Source organism: Euwallacea similis, chromosome 13 (genome assembly GCF_039881205.1).
Source record: "Euwallacea similis isolate ESF13 chromosome 13, ESF131.1, whole genome shotgun sequence".
NCBI lineage: Eukaryota > Metazoa > Arthropoda > Insecta > Coleoptera > Curculionidae > Euwallacea > Euwallacea similis.
The window spans coordinates 2,650,637-2,675,410 of record NC_089621.1 but is presented as its reverse complement, the minus strand read 5'-3'; the positions used below and the strand labels follow the sequence as shown (position 1 = coordinate 2,675,410).

General features: G+C 36.7%; 4 protein-coding genes across 7 annotated transcripts; 1 reads left to right on the top strand and 3 right to left on the bottom strand.

Moving 5' to 3' along the window:
• Window positions 1–32: 32 nt before the first annotated feature.
• Xe7 (A-kinase anchor protein 17A) lies at window positions 33–3,291 on the bottom strand. Its single transcript, XM_066396430.1, has 11 exons — window positions 2,548–3,291; window positions 2,208–2,490; window positions 2,016–2,135; window positions 1,526–1,733; window positions 1,417–1,473; window positions 1,187–1,355; window positions 956–1,135; window positions 773–905; window positions 534–710; window positions 315–443; window positions 33–260 (listed from the first exon to the last, which is right to left on the bottom strand). The coding sequence occupies exons 1-11, from the start codon at window positions 3,065–3,067 to the stop codon at window positions 92–94; spliced, it is 2,145 nt and encodes a 714-aa protein (XP_066252527.1). The 5' UTR covers window positions 3,068–3,291; the 3' UTR covers window positions 33–91.
• A 392-nt stretch (window positions 3,292–3,683) lies between these two features.
• Window positions 3,684–5,059, top strand: Lamtor1 (Late endosomal/lysosomal adaptor, MAPK and MTOR activator 1). The gene is made up of 5 exons (XM_066396203.1): window positions 3,684–3,940; window positions 4,028–4,104; window positions 4,163–4,252; window positions 4,304–4,517; window positions 4,574–5,059. The coding sequence occupies exons 1-5, from the start codon at window positions 3,884–3,886 to the stop codon at window positions 4,673–4,675; spliced, it is 540 nt and encodes a 179-aa protein (XP_066252300.1). The 5' UTR covers window positions 3,684–3,883; the 3' UTR covers window positions 4,676–5,059.
• A 54-nt stretch (window positions 5,060–5,113) lies between these two features.
• Window positions 5,114–20,737, bottom strand: ADD1 (ADD domain-containing protein 1). 4 transcript variants are annotated; one of them, XM_066396181.1, is made up of 22 exons: window positions 20,331–20,737; window positions 20,177–20,289; window positions 20,052–20,111; window positions 19,957–19,998; window positions 11,514–12,374; window positions 11,356–11,460; window positions 11,207–11,293; window positions 11,098–11,154; window positions 10,859–11,045; window positions 10,719–10,779; window positions 10,520–10,668; window positions 10,283–10,466; window positions 10,060–10,182; window positions 9,889–9,970; window positions 7,131–7,178; window positions 6,977–7,066; window positions 6,759–6,918; window positions 6,570–6,697; window positions 6,371–6,516; window positions 6,173–6,319; window positions 6,012–6,120; window positions 5,114–5,960 (listed from the first exon to the last, which is right to left on the bottom strand). In XM_066396181.1, the coding sequence occupies exons 2-22, from the start codon at window positions 20,208–20,210 to the stop codon at window positions 5,722–5,724; spliced, it is 3,099 nt and encodes a 1,032-aa protein (XP_066252278.1). In that variant the 5' UTR covers window positions 20,211–20,289; window positions 20,331–20,737; the 3' UTR covers window positions 5,114–5,721. The 4 variants fall into 4 exon arrangements, with proteins under 4 accessions (XP_066252278.1, XP_066252277.1, XP_066252276.1 ...); XM_066396180.1 differs by having other exon boundaries at window positions 6,759–6,915; window positions 20,193–20,267; XM_066396179.1 differs by having other exon boundaries at window positions 20,193–20,267; window positions 20,331–20,736.
• A 1,674-nt stretch (window positions 20,738–22,411) lies between these two features.
• On the bottom strand, window positions 22,412–24,774 carry LOC136412977 (TBC1 domain family member 19). Its single transcript, XM_066396261.1, is given in 9 exon segments — window positions 22,412–22,670; window positions 22,718–22,919; window positions 22,973–23,132; window positions 23,181–23,318; window positions 23,560–23,790; window positions 23,843–24,049; window positions 24,109–24,253; window positions 24,307–24,464; window positions 24,521–24,774. Coding segments are annotated over 9 exon segments (1,602 nt in total). The 5' UTR covers window positions 24,623–24,774.

The following is a 24,774-nucleotide window of genomic DNA, read 5'->3' as shown; positions in this document are numbered from 1 at the left end:
AATAGCCTATTCTTGAATTAGCAAAATAATCGTTTTTTGGATCCATTAAATATTCTTTAATGCCAAAATAAAATAGAACAAACTCTCGTTTTTAATCACAAACTTTTTCTGGACTCTTTGACCAAGACCGTGTGGTTGCTTCTCCTTCTTTAGGCACAGACCAGGACTTGCTCCTGCTCCTTCTTTTTTCCTGCTCCTTTTGCTCTAGTAACTGTCGCGGAGTCATGAACTTGGAAGCATCCGAGGATTTTTCTCTCGACCTTAAAACTGTAATTACTGACACTGCATTTCACACCATTTAAGACATCATTCACCTTGTCCTGCTCCTGCTCCTGCTCCTCCTCCTCCGAATGTTTCTAGACGAACTCTTACTTCTGGATCTTAGATCTTTAGATCGAGAACGTTTTTCAGATTTCGACTTACTGCGATCTTTACTTCTGGGTCTGTAATTTATAAGATTACGTGGGATTAACCCCTTACAAACTATAATTTGGGTTGGAATAGGGTTTCATTAAGCTGCCACAATTTCCTACCTTGATCTATGATGGCTTCTGGAGCTACTCCTGCTATTCCTATCATGCCTCCTATCCGACCGCCATTTAGACCAAGAGCGACTACGCGTCCTTGATCTTCTCCTTGAATAACTGCGACTTCTCGATCTTGTATAAGAGCGATTTTTTCGTGAATTTCTTGGGGAATATGAGCGAGACCTGAAAATTATAATTCCTTATTAATATTTATTAATAAAACCCAAACTTAAACACGTCCTTACCTACGTCTATCATCATGTTGATATCTGGGTTTGTTATGATAACGAGTAGAGTATTCCTCATAAACCTCAGGAGGGTATGGAACTCTTGGGTTAAAATTTCCACCTCTGCCTCGTCCTCTGCCTCTTCCTCGACCTATATTTTACTTTACTTTACAAGTTCTGATAATAAAAGCAATATTTTACCTCTGCTTCTATAGACAGCATAAATGTCAATATCTGGATAGATAGAAGTCCTAAATGGAGGGTACATGGACATTGGCTGATATGGGGAACCATACATTGGAGGAGGGACTGGCGCATGACCGCCATACATTAATTCCGCGGGATGATGGCCCTGTATTGAACCCGTGGTCCTCCAATGATCTGAAATATTTAAATTAACTTGCTGTTGGTTTTATATGCTGCATAGCCTACCAGGGTTGTCATCTGGTGATAGGTCTGAATCAGAGGAATCTGAAATTTTTTTAGGCTTTACTCTCTCTGAAAGGATACTCTTTAGCATGACTCTGCCTTTGACTGCATTATGCAACTTTTCCTTTTGGTTCAAATAATCCATTTCTTGAATATTCTTCAGTCTTCTCAGCTATAAACATTTGCAATATAGTATATGCCCTGGAACATTTGGGAATAATGGCAACAGTTACCTCCTCTCCTCCTGGATCTGGTATATTATAGTGATGTACATCTCCATCATTTTTCTCCTAAAGTAAAATTTACTAATCTCCTGAAATAAGACGATTTATTACATCTCACTTTGATCCTTCTAAACAGTTCTTCAAGCAATCGAATAGCTTGTAATTTTCTTTGTACTTTAACCAGTTTCTTCTCCTCCTTGGCAATTTTCTCATTAATCTCATCAGACCCAGTTATCTCCAATTTTTTCATTAATTTTGCCTTGCGTTTTTCCTCGCGCATTCGACGACGTATTTCCTTTTGTGTCTTCAAATTTTCCTCCTTCTTTCTGTAAAATTGATCTTAAATCTCAAAACAATAATTAATAAATATTTGTAATATATTGTAATATGTATATATTCTTTGTATCTTGTAATAATGTATATATTGCAATAAGATAAAAAAAATGACAAGTACACAAAGTTAAAAAAAAACAAAAATCCAATATGGTACCAATAAATAAAGTTAGAAAGCTGTTTTTTTTATCATCGCTATTAATGAAATTTGCTATTTAAACAATTGTGAAACACTTTGTAAAACACCTTCTTGTAGCACACTACACAGCACAAACCTTTCAGCTTCCTCTTGCTTCTTTTTATCTTCTAAAGCTTTTTTATCTTTTTCCTCTTTTTCCTTTGCCTTTTCCACTAATCTATCTCTAACAATTTCCCTTCTTCGGATGGAAGCATCACTACAAATCACAAAAATTTTGAAAATTACTATGACTAAAAAAGACTAAATTATGATAAACAACCAAACTTACCACAAATGCTTAGTTTTATCAAAATCAACCCTAATCTCAACTTCTGTATATCCATCCTCATCTTTATGCACTAATTTCTTATCCCGGAAAAAATCCATTGCCTTGGTAAAGCTAATGTAGTCCTTGAATTGAATGTAACCTTCAAACCATTCCATTTTTTCAAAGCAAGAAAATTTCAATCCAGAAATGTGATCTTTCATTTTCTTGCGATATGGATCACAAATTGGAATATCCACATAACGAATGTTGCCAAACTTTTCAAAAACTTTAAAGAGAATTTTTTCTGTAAGAAGCAAATGTTCTTGTTTTAGAGGACTGAATGATAATGAATTATTCTTACCTGAGGGTGTTGCCTCCTCATCATGACTCAAATGGTGTGGTACAAACCACTTAGAAGGAATATTTGAAATATGCATTGTATCAGGCCGTTCTCCAGGCTTCATTTCATCCATGTTTTTAGCTTCAGAAAAGAAGGCATCCCATACTCTACGGTTGGGGAACTCTGAATGCCACTCTGCAGCTTTGAGTCTCATCATCTCAGCAAAATCTTTTAGCTTGATCATTTTATTGTTCAGCTTGCTTATAACCCATTCCAGTTTGGAACTTTTCTCTACTTCGGCCTCAAATCTAACGAATTCCATGGTGGTTTTAGTCACTTTCAGGAGACTGAATTCATGGGGTTTGATCACTTCCTTGATTTTATCCATGATCTCCCAGTGGGAGATGCTTTTGCCCAGTTTCTTCACATTGGGCAGTTGCAGGGATATGTTCAATTTCGCAATGGGACGCAGGTAAAGTTGCTGCGGCAAGTACAACGGTTCCAATTCGGACGTGTTGGGACATCTCTGAAAAACATTCATAATTCGAACTTTCTTCTTGCCTTTTCAGGCATGGGGAAAGTCTATATTATCAATGCTTTCCAGAACTTGGAACTTCCCGATTTTTTAGAAACACTTTTCTTCTAGTGCAATGACAAACGAAATACTGAAATCAAGTGCTTTCAGCCGCAAAATTCTGGAATTCTGGATAGTGGGTAACGGGAGAGGAGCGGCTAAACGGGGCTTTCACCCGACGTTGCCATTTATCACTTTATGAGGATTCGCGCGTCAATGTCAAAGCAAGCGACCCGGTGTCAGTTGAATAAGGGTTCGTTTATATTACTGACTTTTTGTACTATCCTGCATTGGATCTTTATCGGCAATTTGACAGAACTGAATATCAAGATGCGGCATTAAACTTTTTCAGATTTAAGACTTGCCAATAGTTTTAAGTACTTCTGAGCTAAATCAACTAATGGTAATAATAGAAATAAATATTCTTGGGACACTAACCCTACCCACCATTTTGTACTCCACTCAACTCCAACTGTTCTACACCCAGCACCAGTCACCGCAATCAATCCCTGTCATCGTCACTTAATCATCGAGACTGGCGTCTATGTTCGATCTTTTTCTAATCCATGCAGCTTATTGCTATTAAACAAGAAAGAGCATTCAAAACGTTTGTGGTCTGTTCAACAAAAAGTAAGAAAACAAAAACACCTGGAACAATCAATTTTGGTTTTGTAAAAAGAAAATAATGAACAAATGTTTAATTTTAAATAGCAAATATTAGTTGATAACTATTAGTAAGTAATTCCAAAAGTGCTGTAAACGAGAGTTTCAATATTCATAATAATGGGATGTTGCTGGAGTTTGCTTAACTTATTTTGCAAAGATGATAGCTCATTACAGGTAAACAAACTCATTGTAATTATATTCATGTAGCTTAAGTTTGCTTTGTGTTGTTACACTTTAATATTACTAATTTACTTCTGGTAGAATGGGGAGCCCAATGAGAGAACGCACCTGCTAGTAGATCCAGTATCAAACAACATTAACATTCAAAGAGTGAATAGGTAATCCCCTTAAAACCCTCAAAAACTCACACATTACATTCAACCTCTTTTATTTTAGTGACGACCTTCTAAGCAGGAACTCTAATGATTTGCCTATAAAAACTGATGAACAATCTGCATTAACCAGAATACTTCAAGAAACTGCAACGTAAGGCAAAAACTGTTATTTCTTCTCTCTGTAACCAATACTCTTACATAGGAATGTTATCGATGTAGCAGCTCTAGATTCTCATAACTTGCAGCAGCATGAGTACCTTGAAAGAGTAAAACAATACAATATAAAGGTGCAGCAGGTTCTTGGAGCTAATAGGAATCAATTGGCCGTAAAACTGAAAAATTGTGTCCTACAAGATGTAGCACAACCTGAAAAGATACTGGGAGCTGATCTAATTGGTCCTGAAGATGTTGCATTAGTAGGTTAAATGACAATGTAGTAGTATGCATAAAAACAATTTTTGGGGGTTTGCAGATTAATTCTTCCTTGGACGCAGCTGTAAGTGCTATAAATGACATTAACGTGGACCATAAGGAGGACTTAGTGGTACCATTTGGCTTGGGATTAAATTCATAGAACCAGCTTTGATTTATTCTTTGGTTTTTGTCGCACTTGGTGAAATAGTTGGAACATATCATTCAAATGCCTTTTTGTTGGGACCCTTAAAGCTTCCACTTGTTTCACTAACTGTGAACAATGATTGTTTCTGTAAATATAATACTGTTAAGATGGATATTATTGTATTATAAGTATACCATAAGAGGAAGTAATTTCTAATTTTGTATCTTAAAAAAATGTAAATTTCTCTTATATTTGTGAATTTGTATAAACCAAGAAAATCTTATATTTACCTGCTATAGTTATGAAAACTTGCTGATTTTATCTCTAGAAAGATTATCAGATTATTATGTTTAAGATTTGTGTGATTATAGTGAACGGTTAATAAATTTATTTACTTAAGTTGAAGTTTGTTTTTACCATAGTAAAGACATAATAAATAAAACATTCAATCGTATTTACCCATTTTACTTTCCTAGACTCATAGTTAAACAAAGGAAATATTTGTACAATATGTATACAAGACAGAAAGTCGAGGATTTACACAAACTCAAAAAGAGCTCTTTTCAAATTACATATGCGCTTCTCTTTAACAATATCGTCCTTGCGAAGATATAACTAATAGAAAATTAACATTATCATCTCGTAAAACTGGAAAACAACCATGACTATATGACAATGCAGAAGTTGTCTTTGATTATTTACCAAAGCACTTCGGCAGTATGGCTGAATATACAAATCATAAACATGTATCATATATAAGAACAATAAAAATAAATAATATTATTATAATAACATTAACACTATTATATTAATATTATTATTGATACTATTTTATGATACAGGGCATATCGCAACAGTTTAACCCCGAAGTCAGGGTTTCCTAGGAAAGCGATGCCATCATATAGTAGCCGCTATAAAGCGATGCCCGTGGATTTTACATTCATGCAGTTTTTTAGGTAGCGGCTTAGAGGATAGCGGTAGGCAAGACTGAGATTGATGTTCAAAAGTAATATTGACGCCATATTACGGCAGCGTTTTCCTAAGGAACCGTAGCTTGAGAATTAATCAATTTCAACAGTACAATTGGCCTCTTTTTCTTCGGATTCAAGCATGTTTTCAATTTGAGGTGACCTTGTCACCATCACTACTGCGTTCATCATTTGCTGAACTTCGGGAGATGGCTGTTTCTTCACATCGTATACCATTAAAACATTAAACAACTTTTTCGGCTGTTCCACTTGAGCTTTTGTTGACTTTTCCCCAGATTTCCTCCTAGCTATCGGCTCGGCAACCCGTTCCGCTTTCAAGAGGTAATAATAACCAATCTGGTAGTCAAAGGGGCATTACTTACCTTTTTGAATCTTGAGTAAAGATTTAGGCGAAGTTTTAACAACTGGGGGATCATCGGGAATGACAATACATTCAGTAGGCACGCTCTGAAGGGCTGTCAATGATCTGACCTACACAGAAAGTTGAGAGAAATCCATGTGAATTAAATATTTGATTATTAACCTTTAAAAAACCCCTTCCTTTCACTGGAGGGCTGCTCGTAGGGATGCTTGCCGCGGGGGTTTTATTGATTTTATTAATAGTGATGCTACTAGAGGAGGTGGATGGAACAACCTTCCTTGTGAGGGTCACAGTGGGCGGTATTATGAGCTACAAATTGAAAATTATAGCTGCTATAAGCTGCAATTGTAGACGGATTACCTGTGGCAGGGAGATTTTCTTTACATTATTACTGGCTACTGTAGTTGGATTGACAAAAATCACATCGTCATCATCTTTTACGGTTACAGCCCCGGTAGGCTTTGGCGGCGCCGCAGGTTTAAGAGGAAACTTAATATTTTTGATACCTACAGAAAATAGGTGATCAACTAAACCTTTACGTTTTGTCACCATACTGTACCCGCAATAAATTCGGTGCGAAGATTTTTCCTGATTTGAATCAGGGAATTGATAGATGTGCTGAGGACTTCTTGCAACTTATTGTGGACGACAGCCAATGCCTCCACACTGCCGGCTTGGGACTGCTGTCTAAAAGTTTTGTTGCGTGAATGTTTTATAAAACATGAAGTATTTTGACAGGTAAACTGACCTATTTAATTGTGTAAGTGTGTACGACAAATTCGAATTGACTCTCGCTGCAGCTCGAACAGTCTTTTCGAACCATTCGTGCTTCATTGCAGGCATCACTCCGGGTGGATTCGCGGGTCGGACGGGGGTAATACCTGGCCGAATATTACCACTGCCACCTGCTGAAAAATAATAAACACATATTTCTTTAGACATACTGTGTATTCCGGACACCCTTACCAGGCCCTGTACTATTAGGTCCCTGCAACCGCGTCAGGGTCATGCGTGATTGGGGAATTAATTTAATGTAGCCAGGAGTTGTGCTTTTTCCTATAAATAAATGTTAAAGCATGTGTTTAGATTTCAGCAGGGCAATAATTTACAAGGAAATTACCTGATGAAGATGGGATGGTAATTATTTCCGAGGTGCCAGATTTTGTTCCTGTAAGCAAAAATTTTGCAATTGCAAAGTTTGTGGGAATAATTGGAAAATATGCCAAAAGCGGGGAAGTGGTAAAATTCGTCATTCAATCAAATTCATTCAAATGGCAATTTAATAATTTATAATTATTATTCAAGAACTTCCAGCAAATCAAACGTGTAAGACTATCAATTACTAATAAAACTAGTTTACAAAATAAATAAAAAATTATGTCCTTTCAGTTATTTTTATACTTTTTTATTTAGTTGCAATAACTAAACGCAAACATATATTTTTTAAATTTTTATCACGTTATAGATTAAAAATATCAACACATTCTATTTTCGACTACCCACAAGTGTGTTTTGAACTTATTCTTAAATTTCGAAACTGCGTAGTGTTCAATTAAATATACAGTATTTATTTTCAAAGATTATATAAAGTACATCCTGACCGTTTTTGTTACGTTTGTAGTGAAGTTATTATATCTAAGAAAGGATATCCCTTAACGGAATTACTCAAAGAAGCCTATTTTTGGTATTTCAAAATTACGATCTTTCATCAGGACAAAGTGTGGGCTCCTCACGTGTTTTAATAATTTTAATATAAATGTCTGATACTCCCAGAAAAATTATTTTACTGGCGCTTCACATAAGATTAGATTTAGTGAAAAATTTTGTCAAGTCATTAGACAAGACTAATGTTGCCTTTAAACATTTATGCACTACTTTTCTTGGTCTTTCTGAGGCGAAACTTAAAGAAGGCGTTTTCATCGAACCCCAAATAAAAAAAAAATGTTAAGAGATAAGATATTTGAAAACAGTTTTTCACATATTGAAAAAAGCTGCTTGAAATTCATTACGACTTGTTATCCAAGAGTTCCTAGGTGAGAAAAAAAATGAAAATTACCAACAATTAGTTGCCGATTTACTGCATAATTTTCAATGAATTTGTGTCAATTTGTCCCTGAAAATTCATTTCTTGCACTCACACTTGACTTCTTTTCTGAAAATCTTTGAAACGTCAGCGACGAGCAAGGCACGCGTTTTCATCAGGACTCGAAAATTTCTGAGTACAATTATCAGGGATACTGAGACCAATCTATGTTAGGTGACTATTGCTGGTCTATTGTAAAAGACACAGATACAAAAGCATACAAGAAGAAAGCTAAGATAGTTTATTTTTAATTTTTTTAACAGTTTTGTATCATTATTTCTGATAAATAAAAAATAAAACATATTTCAGAAATGCGACGTGTTGAAATTTTTTCATGACTTTGTTTAAACTCAAAACATCTCAGTCACTAAGAAAAAACATTTTTCATTTCAAGGACAAAATTTCTGTAAACTAGTGTTATAGAAATTTTTGATAAAAACTTATCGTCCAATATAAGAAGGGCCGTTATGGGGATCTCTAAACGATAATAGATATAGGGATTTGAACGAATAAGATGGGAGAAAAGTTGCACATTGAATGGAGTAATTTCATTGTAGCGAAAAACATTGCAATATTCGCTTTTTTGCACGTCAATAGTCAAATATTTATAAAGTAAATAGTAAATCCATTTTACATCGGCGGGCTTCCATACATAATTAATTGCGTTCGGTTACGTTGAAATGATAACGAAAACAACATTACGTTTGCGATGTTTTCAAGAAATATAGTTTTTTACACCTCAAAAAAATCACTTTTCAAACTCCAAGCCATCAAGATCTGACCACATACCTTCAAGTTGAATAACAGATACCATATTCTCCCATTTTCACAAATCTACATCTAGTAGCGTTTACAACATCTCTATACTAGTCCCGTCCATACAGTTTCCCAAAAATATACCGACAAACTTTAAAGAATAGTGGGGACATCAATGCAAACTTTTTTCTGTAATAAACATATGCCTGCAAAAGCGCCGTTAGGGCTGTACAACAAATAAAATATTTTAAGTTATATCAACTAAATTAATTCTTGATGTAGTTGGATAATAATGTCTTTCGTTGAATTTTTTTTTTCTTTTGAGGTTTCAAATCTCTGGTCTATGAACCACCTTTTCGTAATGAGGAAGATCTCTTAGCAAGAATAATGGCGAGTTGCACATATCTAGAAGCTATTCCCGGAATATTCCATAGCGTGCGCGAGTCAATGAACCGACGGTGCAATCTTGGTATTGAAGCAAATGGTCAACGTTTTGAACAGTTACCGTAATCCATTGTTTATTTATTAATAAAGCAATGTCTAACCCGAACAAAAAGTGATTATAAAGACCAAAACCATATGGCATTTTTTCTGCTCGAACGGCTTATTTACGGGCATATTGTTTATTTTAGAAAAAAGTTTGTATTGATGTTTCCAACCATCCGGTAAAATTTGTTGATGTATTTTTGGAATACCCTGTATATGCATGTATGTATTACCTTTATGTAGGTCTTAAAAGACGGCCAGTTATACGGGTATCGTCGATTATGACATTTTACTCCCAGAACAGAAAACAACAAGTCACGGGAACAGAAAAATCACATACGAGAAGCTATGTATCATTTTTAGGTAAACTGAAGCTTAAGAAATAGGCATAACGAAAAGGCGTAAACATTGGCGTATAGGAAAGAGATTATTTTATTCCTACCTGGATTTAATGTAATAGAACCAACTAAAATAGAAACACCTTCTACACCTAAACGAATAATAAAGTTGCCTATAATGCAAAGAGAAACTAAACAACTGGATAACTCTTTACCTTGGATGGTATAACCTGCATTTCCGGGCGCTTGGTTTCTGAAAGTTGTATTGCCCACCTTAAACACCGCTCCCTGGGCACCCTGATGACAAAAAATATATCTAGTTTAGTAGTGGCAAAATTTAGAAATTACTCAAAAAATGAAACCTACTTTAACTTAACCCTACACACCTGAGGCCTGAATCCAGAGGGATTAACGGGTCGTAAGGGAGTTGAAACTGGTTTCGGAGCTAAAGCGCGAATTGCTGTTGCAGCTGGTACTGTAGTATAACCTTGCTCTCCGGTCGAAAGTTTCTGCAAAAATAAAAGAAAAATGAAAATTTCAATTATTACAAGACCTCGTAAGCCTGAATCCATAATATCTGTATTATCAACCTTGCATGCACCAGCATACCTTGGCAGGTGGCTCCCCTAGAGTAATCGGTGAATAATCCGGGTCTTCTTCTTTCCGTTTTCTTCGTACTTTCTGCACCACCGGAGTATTAGATTCTTCCTTTTTCACCATCGGAGTACTGCAGCATTTCGTGTAGTCTGTAGTCATTAGATCTGGATTTGTACCGGCTAAAGTGTGTGCTCGCCTAAGTTAAATCGAATTTGTAAGCAATTATTGATGTGTGGAGTCAGGACTTACGCCAATTCAGTGCGGTAGTACTCCATGAATTCTGCACATGAAGCCCTCAGGCTAGACAATTGTCCTGGATCGCAACGAAAGCAGTTCCAATCGTCGCTGTTCCTTATCTCCTTGAACTTTTTTAAGCCGAAGTTGTTTTTAATGCACCGCTGAAAAACAAATTTAACGATGTTGAAATAAAGATTTTTGTTTGACTAACCTTGCAGAAGACAAATTCACATGAAGAACAACAGAGGACCTCTCCGCCTTGTCCGCACCATCTGAAACAGAATGCAACTATAGAGAGGTGCATTGGTTGTTTTTACACGTTCACGCATATATGATGTCACATTCATGTACCTGCAATAGAGCTCGCTCCCGTCTTCATCTTTCTCAAACTCCCCGCTCGTATAAAAATGATAACAATTCTTGCAAATCAACACCTTCAACAACGGATGAACAAATCGATTATTGGCTCCAATTAAAGAGCTGCCTAAATGCACATTACAAGCTGTGCAGTGGACTTTCGAAGCTTGAACTGGATTGTCTAAAATTACAAATATAACCAAACTTAAACTAAAACATACATGAACCATTACCTGGACCATACATTTTCTGCCTCAGTTCCATTTCCATGGGAGTTAAATTTACTTCAACTAAAAATTGCAATAATTATTTGGCAATCCCCCAAAGATACACATAGTTTACCTTCTGCCCCAGTCATTTCATCCACCAAAGTTGAAAATATGGGCTCATACAGCAAAGAACTTGAACTTCCACTATCCAAATCATGTTCTGCTGTAGTATGACATGTATTTTATACTATTTAAATTGAAACAAATTTCTCCATAACCTACCTTCATTAGCCACAACCGCCGCTTCATCAACATCCATGGAAATATCAGGGCAGAAGAGGGATGGGTCAAAATCCTCATCGGCATCTGTGTCTTGATAACCAGTTCCTAAAAATTTATTGATAAATATTGATGCAAGAGTAAGAGTATTTTTTGTATACCGGTATCCAACACATGCTCCTTTTGAACACAGTTATCAGTCTTTTCTGATGTTTTTGATTTCGCAGAGGGCTCATCTCTAGTTAAATCTGTAACTATATTTTTAACATCAGGTTTATTACTTCTATTTTTGACTAAGCCTGCTTTAGTCTTTTTAATTTCCACTGATGTTCCTATCGATTTAAATTCTTCTTTTCCAACTGATTTATTTTCTATTTGTAGAGTTTCTTCCGTCAATTTCCTATCTGACTTATCACTCTCTTCCTTGGATTTTCCTTCACTTTGCAGATCCCCTTCACTTTTCTCTTTGATTTCAACATTTTCACCCTCATCACAATCGATAATTTCCGGATTTTCCTCGTCATCTTTTTCCTGAGTATCTTCACATTCTTCCGAATTTCCATTTGCATTTATTTCCATTTGTATGGAAGCCTCTTTATCCTCTTCTTCTTCTTCGGCATTCTCATTAACCTTATTTGCTTCTTCAGTACTTGATTTCGCTTCTTCACCTCCATTTTCCTCATTCTCGTTATAATCTTCATTGTTAGAATCCGGTAAATCTTCAGATATGTCATTTGCCTGATCAATACAGCCATCAGCTTGCTTTGTCTCCTCCTCAGGGTCGCTTTCAGTAGAATGTTTGTCTTCATCCCGCTTGTTGATATCTATTGGTTCTGAGCCTTGTAGGGCTTCCCCATCAACTGTTTCATTAACCGTACAAGCTCCGTTATGAGTGACCTCTGAGGAGATAATGGGATCGTCTGCTTGAGGGTCCTCTACAGCTTCATGTGTCGATTCTATTGAATTTTCTCCATTTTCTAAAAGGCTCGAATAATGGTCCGTATCGACTGATATTCCATTTTCTGTAAGCACACAGAAATTTCGTTTTACTACGAGCCTATCACAATAGAGAGAGAAAATTATTCATGTTACTGTCTATCAATCAAAAATTATATTTTTATGTGTTTTAGGTGCCTCATTCAAGATCAGATAGCTGCCGTAGATCGCTCATATTCGCAAGAAGGAATAGTATAGTATGTATAACACACCAAGGTGAAAAGTATTTCATTACTGTGAAGAGATTTGACTATTTACTCAGAGCTGCAGCGTCAAAGTTTGTATACTATTTTTTCGCCATTACCTTTAAAAAAAAACAATACTGGGTGTGTTGAATGGCCATAAAGTACGTTTCCTCGACTTTTTGAAAAAATCGTATATACACCGCAGTTGTGAAATACTTATGGCCCTCACGTCTTAGATCCCTCAGGGCTGGCTTATTGGAAAAAGATAACAATTTCACTGTGGCATTTGCGGTCAAAGGAAAAAACTTACAGCTTTTAACAGTTTCATTTTATTACTAAATTCACTACGTCAAATACCAAGAAATGTCCTCCTCTTTCCATTAATTTTTCAGTAATGACAAATTTATTGTTATTTTTTTACTTTTCAGAAACCGTAAATTAAGAAAGCGTCAGAAAATTAGAAAAATTGTGGGTTTTTCCATTTATTTTTGCACTTAAACAGAGAAATATTAGCGTATAAACTTTTTAAATGAAATTAAATTCATTGTTCTGTTGTACCCTTCCGGCTTATTGCTCTTAATTTGATCTGCGATCGCTCCATATATGATCTGTGACGTCTGGGATTAGACTTTGATCGACAGCATTCGAATCTCGAGCGATCAACTGTAAATCGAAAGATCGAACAAGAACTCGAACATAGTTCAAGCTCAGTGTTAAATTCATGCTCGAAGCCTGTCCCCAGCATATCGCTCTGTATAAATTTTTTGATCAACCCGGAGGGTTTTAAACTGGATTACAGACCAGTTTTTCAGAAAGTCGAAAACGTAACTCAAATTGCGAGCAATTGACCTTTTAAAGGCGAGCACGTGAATCGCCCATTGACTGACCTCGGATTGCTTGAGAGCATAAGTCTTGAAAAAGCTATGAAATCATTTTTTTTGTATAAACCCGCCTTATTGTGCTTTCATTACAGCATTCAAGATTGGTAAACGTGAAGCTGCCTAAAGAGATTTTCTGGGCTTGTTAAAACCGAACTGAGTAATGCTTCAGACTTATGAGTTCTCAGCGCAATTGGATATAAAGCAGTTACCGTAATGACGGGAGTAAAGTGACTGGAAATAAAGAAGAACCGCGTTTGCTGACACGAAATTGCAGACTTAGAGACCTCGCGAAAAGTGGTTTTGAAAAATCTTAGTTACCCATAAGGGCCTTCCTCAACACTAAATATCGAAATCAAGTATTGGGCAAACACTTCAATTTTCTGAGAGGACTCAGAACTTCAAAGATCATAAAATCCAAAATCATGAGGATTATCGACAAGAGATAAAGTACCATTTGGGGAGGAAAAAAGGCATTTTAGTACCTTTTAAGCACGAAGCAATTTCGGTTTTGAAGTAACATTAAGGTTTTTAGAAAGAATCTTCAATCTGCCAGAGATGGTCAAAATTCTTTTTTAAAGTGGTAAATTTTCAAGGAAATTTACTTCAAAACAATATTCCAGAAATTTTACAAAATTGCTACGCAAGAACTTTTCAGAATTTCAAGTATTGCTCTAATACAAACTCGAATTTTACGATTTCCTCCAGAGATTCTTAAAAACTCCTACGTGGCAAATTCCATTCTCACAACCAACTCTAGATTTTTTAACTTTTTAATTTGCAGTCACTGAATTATTTTTTGATATTGAGTCATGCCCATGCTGTTGCTCACGCACATTGCTCTTCACACAAACCAAGCAAGTCAGAATATAGACATGCGGAAGAGTCAGCATTCAAAGTCGAACAAAAACACGACGACATTCTCTAAACCTCAAGGATGCGCATGAACCTCTCTCCAACAGCGAACACCCTAGCCGCATGCGCACAGCGACTAGCATAAGACAGAATAGGACATGTGAGCATGGAAGAAATCGTAATCAGCAGCGACACGAGGACTCATGTTCGACGAGGCTTCGACACAAGTCCGCGAAAATTCCTATTTGGGTAAACGTTTTTATTCATTTTTCAGATATTTATTTATATTAAGCGATGACCAAGGAAAATTTTAGCAAATAAATTGGCTCCAATTTAGCGCCATCAAACTATCTCAGGGTGAAAACTACATATTAGATCTTGATCTCATTAATACTCAGCTGGTCTGAAGCAAACTAGGAGCATACACTATCCGGGATGCTGCCAGATAGTTTATTCAGGGTATCAAAGTATTCGGACTCATTTAATGTTGTTCAAACAGCCGCAAAGGTCATTATGTAAGAACAGAGCCCTGTCTCACCTCATGACAAATGCTAAGCCTGCACTTTTTATTTCGATATTATACGTATTGGAAACGATCACAGAAGTAGGAGGTAATAAGCCTTACAACGTCTGCAACAAAGTGTGACCCTGACACATCCTACTTTGACTCACATGCGGTAAAACTTTTTACCGCACTGTGCGGTAGAGGGTTATTTTCATCTTGTAAAAGCGTGCGGTAAAGCTATTTTGCCCATGGCTCGTAGGAAAACAATCTTTTGTATAACTGAAAGGTAAAATTCTAATTCTACCATTCCTACGACCTAAAATCCTTATTTTGTTGAGTTTTTGAAGCCCTAGCATTTTTACAAGCATAAGGAGCATATCTACACTAAAAATTAGCCCGCACTAGAAAATTTGTTTTGTAGGCCATCAAATCTACATTACGAGAAATATTTTACAGAGTGTCCAAGATAAAGATGTCCAGCATGGGGAACTCATCAACGGTAATCGATACAGACTTGATTATATGGGAAAAAAGATGCGCATTCAAAGATGTAGTTTCGTAATGTAAACATATGTATAAAAGAGTTTTTGGTTTTTCTGTTATTTTAAAAAAATGAACGAAATTCGAAAACGGAATTTTCGATTTAATTTTTTATTTTTCCCGAGTTATAGTAAGAGCTATGTGAAAACTAAAATCACTTTTCCATTGCTCTTCATTCCAGTTTTTGTAGGCTTCAAGACGACAGTTTTAGTTTCATTCTATGACGATTCGTTTGTCAAGAATGATCAACGTTTTTCTTCTAAATACGGCCTTGGTAAGTTTTTTGTCGATTTGGAAAATTACAACGCCCGAACCTGACACCTGTCAAATTGTTTTAAATCTTGACAAATTCCTTAATTTTCGAGTATTCGTGTAACATCTTCCAAACCAAAACTTACCTGTAGACCCTAAAACACAATAATCAGAACCTCCCCATTTAATTTAAACCACAAACCCATCTCACCCCGATCTTCTACTCCCATTGCCCCATCTCACTCAGCCAACGGCGTCTTTCCAATTACGTCGTTCCCGTTGCCCTGCCAAAACTTACCTGTAACCCCAAAAAACAACAATCAGAATTTCCCCTTTTAATTGAAACCACAAACATCTTACCCCGATCTTCTACTCCCATTGCCCCATCCTGCGAGTGGGACCATTTAACGGCGTCTCTCTTCACTCAGAGTAGCCCCGCCCCCTGCAAGGCCTTAGACTTTACATCCTATCGCACTTCCCCATGTTAAACCGCGATTTGACGTTGCAATTTAGCGTGAGAGAGCACGGGTGGAGACCTTGTTCTACTTAGCCTTGAGGGAGGAACACACCTCCGAGCACGAAAAAGAAGTATTTGACTATACCCACACTTTCTCTCACTAAATGACAGTTACACGACACTCAATCCACTTATTAAATGACAGCTACAGGACACCCACTTGCACTCACTAAATGTCAACTACACAAGTCACGTATCTCACGAGGCTTTGCAACAAACGAACACCCGAGTATTATTTTATTCCGTATAACAAACATCTCTTTTGTTGCCCCGCTAACACTAGACTGAATCGTCTAAAAAATGGCCTCGTTTCAAAATATAGAAAAAACTTTGCAGCCTTATGCAAACGTACAATTCGCCGGTCTAAAATTCTGTCGTAAGCCGTAATAGAAACAGACTTGCATCTATTACCGTTTACGAGATCCCCATGCTGGACATCCTTATCTTGGACGCACCGTATAATCGTAAATACATATATAATATAACCAGTATGTGCGTTGAACCGCAAATTGAGAATTTTGGACTGATTTTAGGACAATGTGCATTAGTGCAATTTGGACGATTTGGAAAAATCATAAGTTCTCCATCCAGATTGCATGAATGCACATTAGTCTAAAATTATCCAAAATTTTCCATGCACAAATTATATGCGCAGAATTTTATGAACCAAATGCTACCTATTTGTGGCACCTTTGTTGATGTATAACCATTAATAACAACAATAATAAATACGTTTCTGTTTATTATTATTATTGTTATTAATGGTTATAGAATATATTTCACAATAGAGGTTTGCGGGTTCACAAACGATTTTCTAGTGCGGACTAATTTTTAATGTGAATGTGACCCTCATGCTTGCAAAATATGCAATAATTATACTCAAATACCTCCAAGGTAATAGATTCTGCACTTGGATCAGACACTCTTCGTCTCGATGTGGATATTGTCTACATATTCACATATTAATATACTTTTTAGGACCGTGACCAACGCAAATACAGGGTGATTCACGGTCGATAGTAGGTCAGACGATTACGGCAGACGCGACACATAATATTTCTGGCAATTTGAAAATGTAGATAATCGATCTTGCTCTATCCACCTAAAACACTTAACAATGCGACGTTGCCAGCTATATAAAAAGTAGCAGCTACTCCGATGTTTTATTAAATATTTATTAAATGGGACACCCTGTATATTATATCACCGTTTGGTTCGCTATTTCTTTTCGATCATTTGTGCTTAATAATTCCTATACCTACCTCTAGCGTTTTTTGAAATATTAAATAATTCCCTCATGTTCTTGTTCAAAATTTGACCTAAGAAAGTTGTCATTACATCGCGATTCGAATTCACAAAAAGCAGAAATTTTGAAGGTGATTTTGGAAGAATCTGCCCCTTGTAGGGTGATAAGTGACTCTACCTCGTACAGGATGGCCCAAAACTGTTCGGTACTAAGCCGCCTGAAAGTGCGTTTTTTAACAGAACACTATGTATACTAGCAAATACGTTGAAAGGCAATTAAACTTAATCGTCACATTTCACGAAAAATCGCTGTTTTGTACCTTGTCTCTGAATAATGGATTATTTTGGCATACTTAATGAGTTGGATATGAACCGCCATATTCGTTTGCGTGTTTTTAAGAACAGTGACTCGAAAACTAATTAAATGGCTGAAAACAGCCATTCGAATGAAGTTTTGATGAAACTTATCGTTCTCCATAAATCATGTGGCTAAATTGTAGCAAGAACATGCAGAGGGTTCAATGAAATGTACCCCTATTAGATACATATAATAGAAATAGATGAAAGGAAGTACATGACCATAACACAATTTCATTAATTGTGGCTCAAAACTACAAGCGGAGACTGTCTAGTTTACCGGAACCTGCAACTTTTGACGAAGGAAATAAATATTGTGCGTGCGACTATTTTAGCTTACTTAGTTTCTCTTCGTAGTGCTGCAGACGATTTGAAGCCAGCACGTGTTTCAATTCACAGAATCCTGGCCATGCATAACATCCATGCACTCGAGTTCGCCAAAGTCCAACGCCAGAAGATCATGAACCCAGGACCTACGTTTGTGAATCAGTTTTGGTAAATAAACAAGACCCCAACTTTTTTTAAATACAATTTAGTCACAAGAAGCCAAGTTACCCAAGGAAGGGTTTTCAAATAGATGAAATGGATTCTGCGTGTGGTTGAAAAGATTAGATTGCAAGAAAAAATTAGTTTTAACGTCTCTAGTTTCCTGAAAGGCAATCAACTCCGTTTCGTAATTTACGACAACCAATTAAATTCCATCAAATGCCTTGAAATCCCAAGGTGCAAACGATTGTAAACGGCGGTGAAAAACGATTTTTTAGAAAATCTGACTCTAGAAGAATGTCGCACTTGCTGGTTCCAATCGAAGAGAGCCTCGCTCACTGCAGCTAAGACATAACAAGGAACCTCTTAGAAATTTTTGACGATCGTTGTTGTGTATGGACCTAATTTTTATATTAGGGGCCACAAATAAGTTTGTAAGTGTGCGCATTTTGAAGTGCCTGGAATTCAATGTTGATTATAATACGACTTATGTTAAAAATTGCCATTCCTTAGCGATTGAGACAAGGAATTTTCAGGGTGTTTCACATATGTTATCATTTTACTCTGTTAATATTCGTTTCTATAACGATTTTTTCCTAGCTTCTGAAGACAAGAACAGATTTATCACTGAAACGTTAACAAGGGTTTTTGGCCAAACCCTTAATAAAGGGTGACTGTTATTCTCCGCTAGTTTTAACTGAGAATGGTACATTTCCACCACTTCAACAACCCCTACTTATGTCAGATTTTATTCCCACGAAATAAAAGAAAAAATGAACAATCTGCCTCAAACGCATAGAACACATATACATGATCATAATACTCAACATAACACAGAGATCTATATTCTGCCTTATTCTACTGCACTATTTCAGAAAAGTCCCCTACCGTTTACGTACAAACTTATATAACAAAATATCACATAATCTTAAGTCAATTAACTCCATGAAACTATTTAAAAAGCATCTGAAGAGGTACGTTTTAGATAATATTCTATAATGTTAGGGAATGCTTGTTTTTACTTTTACTTTTTGCTTGACGTTGGTAGGTCTTGCAACTTTTGGGCAATAAAGGGTTTTGATTTGATATTACATATATTTTTTTTACGAGAACATGATACATTATATGGCTATTTGAGTGAGGAGATTGGTTCAATATCAGGTAGCACCTACTGCTGTCATATCTTGGTAATTTTTACATATCCTTTGATAGCTGCTGGTAAATACCATGCTTTGTTGGTCTTTCGCTCGATTAGCCCTTATACAGAGTGTCCAGGTTGTGTGTAGGACTTTAACCACATATTCTACAGCTAAAAATGGTACCAGTTGGCTATATAAAATATTTCCCAGAAATGTTACATTACTGAAATTCACGATGTCAAATTTTCAGATTTTTAGATACCCCGTCTTTAAATTGTTGACTGTTGACAACATGTACAGGGTGAAGCTTTTTGGGGGGGTCACGGTCCTTCTAGCACCCTGAACTTTTTTATCAGCTATCACTAACTGTAATTTTTTCAGAGCTTGAATTCCTTGTTCAATTTAGAAAGTTTTTCCCTCTCATAGGGTTTCCCTATTTGTCACCTCTTTCAGTCATATGCAACTGTACCTAAGAATTCAGCTGCGGAAAAAAAAATTTGAAATTTTGATATCCTGCATTTCGATAATGAAGCATTTTATGAATATAGCTTATATAGCAAATTGGTGCTATTTTTGGTCATAAAATATATGATTAAAGCCCCGCTACAATAAACAGGACACCCTGTATAAGCAACCAAAAATACCCTACCTTTTGAATGATCTTCATCGCAAACAGTTGGACCAGGAGACTCTAAAACAAACAGAAATTATAACCAGTTATCACTCGAAGGAAGAAAAACTTACCAACTTTCTTCTCATTTGTTTTTTCTCTAACATAAAAGCCCGATGAAGCAAATTCGTTGCCTGAAAGAAACACATTTATAAGTATTGCTGGTAACATTTCAATAAAGTTTGGTTTGAAAACTTGCAAGGCAATAGCTTTACCATCATTCGAGTCTTCATTAGTTCCTTCAACTAAAGACCTTCTAGTCCTGGAAGTTTCATAGCTGGACACTTTTACTGCAAAATGATACAACAATTCCTTAAAATTGCATTTTAGAGACCAGAAAACTTGTAATTCACCTGTTTCAGTACTAAGTTTTTCCATGTTTGAGGTTAGAATTGTTCAACCAAACTTTAACCCTGCTCAGAAGTTGTTTATAAAAACAATTGAAAATTTGAGAAATGACACTTCAGATGCCATCAAGTATCCTGGGTCCGATCATACACGACAAGAGCAGAATTTTCCCGGTTTAAATAAGAAATCACTGAAATCAGTCGCCAAATCACAGAATTAATTCAATTTTCCTGATTTGAGGAGTTTTCTTGAACACCGGACAGGGTCGTATTAGTGGAAATCTTGCCGCACAGAGAGAAAACTCAAATCACACTTGAAGGCCGGACTCGGCGATGGCGGTAACTAACGGTAATTCAGTAACATGGCGGGTACATTTGCTGTTTGCTGGTCCGCAGTTTATCGACGCAAGACGCAACTCGGCCTCCGTTTCTAATAAACACCCTATATTTATCCTTTACTACATGAGATAGTAAATGGTACGTATGTCCCGAATTAATACATAAAATACGGCTCTCCAACGTTTCGAATCTCAATCTAGAAAACTCCGCCAGGTGGCGACAAGTTATTGCGGGTGCGGACACAGGTGAGTATGGGAATGGTAAAATAAAATTTTATTACATTTTTCCGTCGACTGCACAACGAAAAACCAAAAAGCAATAAGCTTATACACATTTTAACTTTAAGTTTAAAAGTCACTCCAATTGCTCTAAATGGATTTGCACTTCAGTCCAAGATTAAAAACCCCTATGTCAAGTGACAGATACCGATCACATGTCAAGCATAGGTGTTGTGATCAGCCAGATTCAAGCAGTCATGATATTCAAATCATTTGCATCGCTCTCAAAATCTTGCATTAAGGCCGAATTATATTTCCAAGGTTTAAACACAACCTGAACTTTAGTTTCAGAGTTGACATATATTCCGTTGATTATCTGTCACAACCTAAAAAATCATTCATTAATGGGGATCTTTAATGACCAATTTTGTGTATGTTAAAAGAAGTTAACTGTTATTATCAATACCCATTTGACGGAAATACATTATAATAACATGTTTTTTATTTATTTACTAAATATTAAATTTATTAAATAAATGCAACAAAAAGTACACAATGGCACAATTTCCATTTCAGGAAAGAAGTAGGTGTGAGAGTGAATAATCTAGCAAGAGCAAGAAATATTACCCTGATAAAATGGCGGAATATTATTTCAGTAAAGGTAAGCAATTACTTAAAATCTTTAGATTCTTTGGTTTAGTTGTTCAAAATGGCGGATATCAAATACAAAATGGCGTATCCCAGTAATCGGTAGAACAGTTTTGCCTGGAGTACCCACTGCCGTTTTTATTCTTTCGTGTCCCCTGTAAAGTGATATTCTCCGTGAAAATAATATTCTCTATTTAAAGAGAATTTAAATCCTTTTTCATATGCGCCAATGGTACTTGCATGCAATGCCGTCCTTCTCTACTTTACATCTGATCGGGCAGGATCGGACTAAAATTTGAAACAAAAGTGACGAACAGAAAATTGATTCAAATTAGATAACAAATGTAAAAATAAAAATTAAACTAAAATTATTCGCCAAAAAATTAAAACCTCTAATGACGTCATCATTTCGCCATGCTATTCTAGAAAATGATTCAAAATCAATATGGCGAATCTCGAAAAGACTGCTTTGTCTCGTGCGTTTTCGTTTTCCATTTTCCCATAGCAGACCGAGACCGCACCCATATCTCCGTCTTTATTCTCGATGGCGCAGTTTTAGGTTCGACCTACGTGCCATCAAACCCCCCTCACGTCTCATCTCTTTGTTACCATGCATATTCACTCTCTACAACTACAACTACAGCGAGTTTCCCAAGTTCCGTGCATTTGCCGAACATCGCCGAACCGAACCGACGTTGCCTTGCTATAAAACTTCAAGGCCATTTCATGCTCCTTTGTCTATATGCAAGCGGCAATAATCTCATCATTAAGAACGCATGCGCCCGTTTTATTCGGCATCCATTTTGAGTTTGTTGCAATGGAAAATGCGAGGTTATGTCACCATTTTCTGGAAATTATGACAAGAAATAAAAACACAGTTGCTCAACTGTCCTTTATTAGGGCCATTTGCAAAAGCGGAACTACCGCTATAGAGCTGAGATCAGCTAGTACTGCCTCAATGTTAGCCAACGTGTTCACTTTCATAAGGTTATCTTTACGGAAAACCACTATTGCCAGAGCCAATAAGGGGATGATTTCTAGCGAATCATAGGCCAAGATAAAGTCCCATAAAGTCAACAGTTGCTCTGGAGGTAGATGGCCGCTGAAGGCCCTCATTATCCATTTGATTACCACCCTTAGTCTAAAACCTACCCTCAGTTGGTGTTACAACTTTTAACCATTACTCACGGATGAATTCTGCACTTCTTGAAATGGTGCCATAAGTTGGGTTCGTAACATTGCAACAGTTTCTCAAATTGCAGACATAGAGCAACGATACCTTGAGCACTTGCGCAGACTCTGTGGAGGCGGTGCCAGTATCTCAGATAATATGCTCGGAAAGCATAGTAAAGATCTACTGAGTTGTTGTAGAGGTAGCAAAATGGCGCAGCTACAGCGTCCTCAAATTATTAAGCACGCAGAAACTTATGGAGATTACCTTACCATACATGGTGAAACCATGGAAAGGTATCACTCCACTTGGAGGAAACACCAAGGTGTTTTCTGTGGTATTAGGCCGTCCTTTCAGACCAACTTGCATGAAAGCCGGTTGACTAGGCAATTGCTTGAGGACCTCAGAATCTCTGGAGAAACACAACATTACCTGAAATAAGATTTGACGCATCAAAGCATTTATGCAGACGACACCTACTTGATATAACACGTCTTCGAAAACGAAGTACTGGTCGTCGTTCGAGGCCGTCAGGTTTATGTCTTTGATTATAAGCTTATCTATCATAAGATCGTATTGAAGAACATTGTGTTTCAACGATTCGAAATGGGCTATTTGCTAAAACGGAAAATGATTTTGATTTTAAAAGTGATTTAAAAAAATGTTCCATTTAATCACAGAATGCGCAATGTAATAATGCGACGGTTGGTAAATACGCGGTGTTCCATCGTGATCTAGAACTCGCTAGGATTTTCGAGAACTTTCTGGAAGGAAATACCTGGTCCTTTTATCATTTACCACCGTATCGAGCTTCAGTATGCATTAAAACCTTTCTATCTTTAGAGTACCAGATATTTACCGCCGATTTGACTTCTGCGCCCAAAAGGAGAGTCCACATTTTGGATCTCAGGCACTTTGGACAGCCTCTCTTGAGGAATTCTTGGGCCAAAGGAGCGTAGTTTTTAGTCAAAATTTTTTCCCCCAATGCGATTCTTTCGTTCTCCAAGAGAGCGTGATTTTGATTGGTTGATCCCAAGTTGTTACTGTTCAGGATTTGTTCACCTCTGGATACTTCTATGTATAAATTCCTCTGAAAATACCCTCTACAATTTTATAACTTTTAATTAGCATTTTTTTCCTACCAAATCTCCTAAGTTTTTCACTCTTAACGGCAGCTGAGCAAATTCCCATCGATGTGCGTCACTATAGAACATCCACAAAAGTGATCCTCATTTATGATCAATGATACAGTACCTTTTGGACTTCTCCTTTGCTGGCCCTTTAAGGGTAAGTAAAACTTCTAAAAAATCCTTAGGAGCGTAAACTGGTCGGTATTTGTGAATATCTGCCTAAAGCAAATGGTGCGTAATTTAAAGTCTTTAACTCTCTATTGGAAGCATATACCCACTTCAAAGTTGCTCAATTCAGTCCATTTATTTGCCAGCTCCTCCTTCTCATTGTTGCTCCTCAATCTAGCCAGACTAATGCCAAGTTCGCTGCTCATAGAATTTAGAGACTTGTGAATGCGTTTGTCCCAATGAATTTGCGCTTTTCTGTAGAAAACCGTGGAGTAAATGGAACTAGGTAGAAATACGAAAGAACGCACCTGAAAAAAGAGTCATAGGGGCCGGAGTCTTTTTTCTTGATTTTAACCCATCGGTAGATGTTGTTTTTCAGCTCTGCCTCAAGTCCGTTCTCCTGCATGGCCTTTAAAAGCGAATTTTTTAAATCTTCCACGCGAACATAGGGGGTGGACACCAGTTTCTTCACAAAGGAAAAAGGTCGTTTTTTAGGACATTTTTTTACACTAAAGTTCGTACCTGCACATCTTCGAATAAAGTTTTGTAGTGTGAAGAGTTCTTCAAGTCTTCACACAGTTTTAGCGTGGTATGGTGTATACTACAGTCTTTGAGTTCTTCCATAATAATTTAAGAGCAATTAGTACATTTTGCTCGACTTGAATCGAAGAAATATATAGCAGTATTACTGCGATAGATGCAGTGGATTTATTCGAGATCAGGGTCGTGATTGGTAGAGTTACCATGCGGATATTGATGAAACTTCTACGAAGTGG